Below are 3843 nucleotides of genomic sequence, written 5' to 3' on the forward strand. Positions count from 1 at the left end.
AAAATTGGATGAACATATATATATATATATATATATATAATATACATATATTTATATTTATGTAACGCTGCCTCTTGAGCATTTCAAAAAATAATATAAAACTTTCTTCACAATGTATTATAGGTATGTATATATATATATATTTTTTTTTTTTTATTTAATTAAAAATTATACATCAGATTGTATGTTACCATATATTTGCATATGTAAATTGTCCCATGCATTTTTTTTTTACATTTTTTTTTGTTTTATTTGAAGATGTGCGAAATTGAATGGAACAAATAGAACATTTCGAATATACATAGGTCTACGTATATGTTACAATTATTTATTTGTTTTGTCATATGTTATTTTTGTTTTGTTTTGTTTTGTTTTGTTTTTTTTTGTTTTGTTTTGTTTTGTTTTGTTCTTTTTTCTTTTCTTTTTTTTTTTTATCTTTACATATTGAATAAAATATTGACAATAATATATATATATATATATATAGCCATATATTTGTTTAAACAAATGAAAAAATATTTATAATGAAATATAAATATTAGTATACACATTTCCTTCTATTTATATATTACTATTATTATTTTAAATACCACATATATATATATATATATATATATATATTTATTTATTTATTTATTTATTTATATATAAAGGTCGAAAATGCAAGTTGTTTCAGATTTGACGAACTTAAAATATTTATACGACAAGGTATCCGTTGGGAAAATAATTAATCGTAATTTGAAAGAGCTAATTAAGAATCCTGAATTTTGCTTTGATGATGAAATAAATAATATGAATAATATAAGAAATAGCATATTAACAGAACAATATAAGGGGTTAAATATGAACTTGTTAAATTTATATAAAGAATATTTATTTTATTTTGAAACATTTAAACGTAAGAAATTGTTAAAAGACAAGAAGAAGATGTATACAAATGATATATTTGAGAAAAATAAAAAATTAGAATATGAATTAGAAGAAGAGAATATAATTATCTTATATAATATAGGTTTTATAACTTCATATATGGTTAAAGAAAAGAAATCGTTAAATGATATAAAATTATTAAATAAAATATCTACAGAAGCTATAGAAATTTTTAATTATATGTTTCAACATATGAATGAATTGAAATTACAAGAATTAAATGATATTAATTGTATAAGTTGTTATATATTTTTATGTATAACTTTAGCTTATCATGAAAATATGTTTTATAATACTGCAATGATGAAAAAATATAAAAGAAAGTTACTAGCTAAATTATCATTTAATATTTATACATATTTTAATGAAGCATTATGTTGTTTACAAGGAGATATGTTACCAATATTTAAACAGTCAGATAATTTTACAATAGCAAGAAATAATTTACAATATATCAGAAATCCCAATAGCTACTTGTATAATATTGTTCAGGTAAATAAACAAATATTTATTAGTATTAGTAATTATCATTACTCATTGAAATATGTACAATTAAGTGATATGGAAGAATTGAAAGTTACCAAATATGAAGAAGACAAAATTGGTGAAATATTGTGTCGACTTAATTTTAGTTTAATTAATGTTAACAGAGGTATAGAATTATGTAAAAAATATAACATAAATGTAAATTTCCTATCATTAAAAGAAAAAATTATGAAACTTTTAGATTTTTTTGAATATGAAAATAAAAACATTTATTTTGAAGTAGTACCTGATTATGATAATTTAGAAAGTATTAAAGGGACACAAGTTACATTTATGAAAAATATAGAAATCTGTGATATATATATAAAGAAAAATATATCTAATAATCTAAAATTATTATTTAATGAAAAAGCAAAATATATATATGATTCATATAATAATCAAGCCTTACCATTATATGAATATTATAATAAACATTTCTTAAATTTAAAAGATCAATATGAATTATTAAATATATCCCACAGAAAAGATATTCTTCTTCTTCTAAATAATTCTATTCTAAATATATTTTCCAAAAAAAAACAAATATATAATCCTATACATTATGATAATCATCTTACATTTCTTTCTAGTGTTGAAAATAATTTAAAAGATATATTAATTGAAGCAGATAATTATTTAACTATAGAACATAACAACCATTTAGAATTCCAAAAAATTTATTTAAATGTAACTATCAATCAAGAATCTGTTAATTCATATAATAACTTCTTATTTCATTTAAATTCATTCAAAACATTATTACATGAGTTATCACAAAATATTATTACATTCAAAACATATCTTGAAAATAATCATGAAAAGTTAAAAATCTGCGAAATGGATGTTACTAATTTCTTTGAATATATTATTAACCAATTAAATATCTCTTCTAATATACATATTGATAATTTAGATGAAGATTATAACCATTATAAAAATCTTCTCAGCGAAGAAAATGATCAAGATTTATCTTCTATAAATAGTACTAGTGATATTGAACCTATATCTTCTGCAATGTCTTTAAATTATTCAGACTTTCACAACTTTTTAAAAAAAAAAAAATTATTGTTCGCTATTCACAAATGGGAAAATAATCAATATCTATTTCACTACAATACATTGAGCAAATATATTAATCTTCATTTAGAAGAGAGATTATATTTTGTCCTTACTTCTTTGTATTTTTCCATGAACATACAGCTAACCAACTTTTCTAACGATTTGACTTTTATTAGAAATGGTTTACATGATCAATTTTTGAATTCAATAACGGTACATAATTACAAAATGAAAAAAAGAAAAATAAGAAATATATGTACATGATAAAAGATGAACACCGTGCTCATTCGTTTTCTTTATACATTCATACATTCAAACTTAAATTTATGACAACTTATTTGTAGAAAAAAGATATGTTTGCAGGATACTGCATACTAGTCTAATATGTATACTTTTTATATCATATGTTCATATTTTAACATTTCATGTATTTTTTCACCTACACATATATATATATATATATATATATATTTATATATTTATATCTATTTACAGGAAGAGAAAGATAGCGAAAGGTTAAATGTTCTGTTGGAAAAACAAAAAGAATTATTGAATGCGAAAAAAATAAAATTAGAAGAAAGAATTACATTATTTGAAAAGGATTTAAATCAGTTTTATAATTATTATCATGAATATAATAAACTAGAATCATTTAAAACTATAGAAGTAAGTTTAACTGATAATTTAAATTATAGATTTTGGGGGAAAAAAAAAAAATACCTATATAAATAAATACATATATACATACATACATGCATACATATATATATATATATATATTTTTTACATTTTTCTTCTCAGGACTTTGGTGCTTTTATGAATGAGCTAACCGAAATTTGCTCAAGCTTAAATACTACATATAAGAAACATGAATATACATTAAAAAATGCTATGTTGTTTAAGGATGACGTAAGAAGAATATTATTCATAACAGATAAAAGACGAAAAGACTATACATATATATGTATATATATAGTATAACATTTATAACCTTTAAAAGGTATTTTTATTATAAACCTTAATTTTTTTTTTTTTTTTTTTTAATTTCAGATTAATAGATATATATACATGCGGGAAAGCGAAAGATCCCAAATAAGGTAATATATAATTATTATTAAATATGTAAATATATATATATATATATATATATATATATATATATACATTATTGTTTTTAAAATATTTATATTTAATTATATATATTTTCTTAAACAGGATACAACAAATACCAAATAATTATTCAAGAAACATACAAAACAGTACTGAACGTTATTACTGATAAAAGCAACCTTTTTAATTTCTATAGCTTATTATAAATTTCCAATA

At 19.6% G+C, this 3843-nt stretch overlaps 1 protein-coding gene across 1 annotated transcript; it reads left to right on the forward strand.

Moving 5' to 3' along the window:
- Nucleotides 1-660: 660 nt before the first annotated feature.
- PRSY57_1223500 (hypothetical protein) lies at nt 661-3796 on the forward strand (the record flags this gene model as incomplete). Its single annotated transcript, XM_012908656.2, has 5 exons — nt 661-2730; nt 3013-3183; nt 3319-3426; nt 3568-3614; nt 3733-3796. The coding sequence occupies 5 exons, from the start codon at nt 661-663 to the stop codon at nt 3794-3796; spliced, it is 2460 nt and encodes an 819-aa protein (XP_012764110.2).
- Between the last annotated feature and the right edge of the window lie 47 nt (nt 3797-3843).

This window comes from Plasmodium reichenowi, chromosome 12 (genome assembly GCF_001601855.1).
Source record: "Plasmodium reichenowi strain SY57 chromosome 12, whole genome shotgun sequence".
NCBI classification, from domain to species: Eukaryota; Apicomplexa; class Aconoidasida; order Haemosporida; family Plasmodiidae; genus Plasmodium; species Plasmodium reichenowi.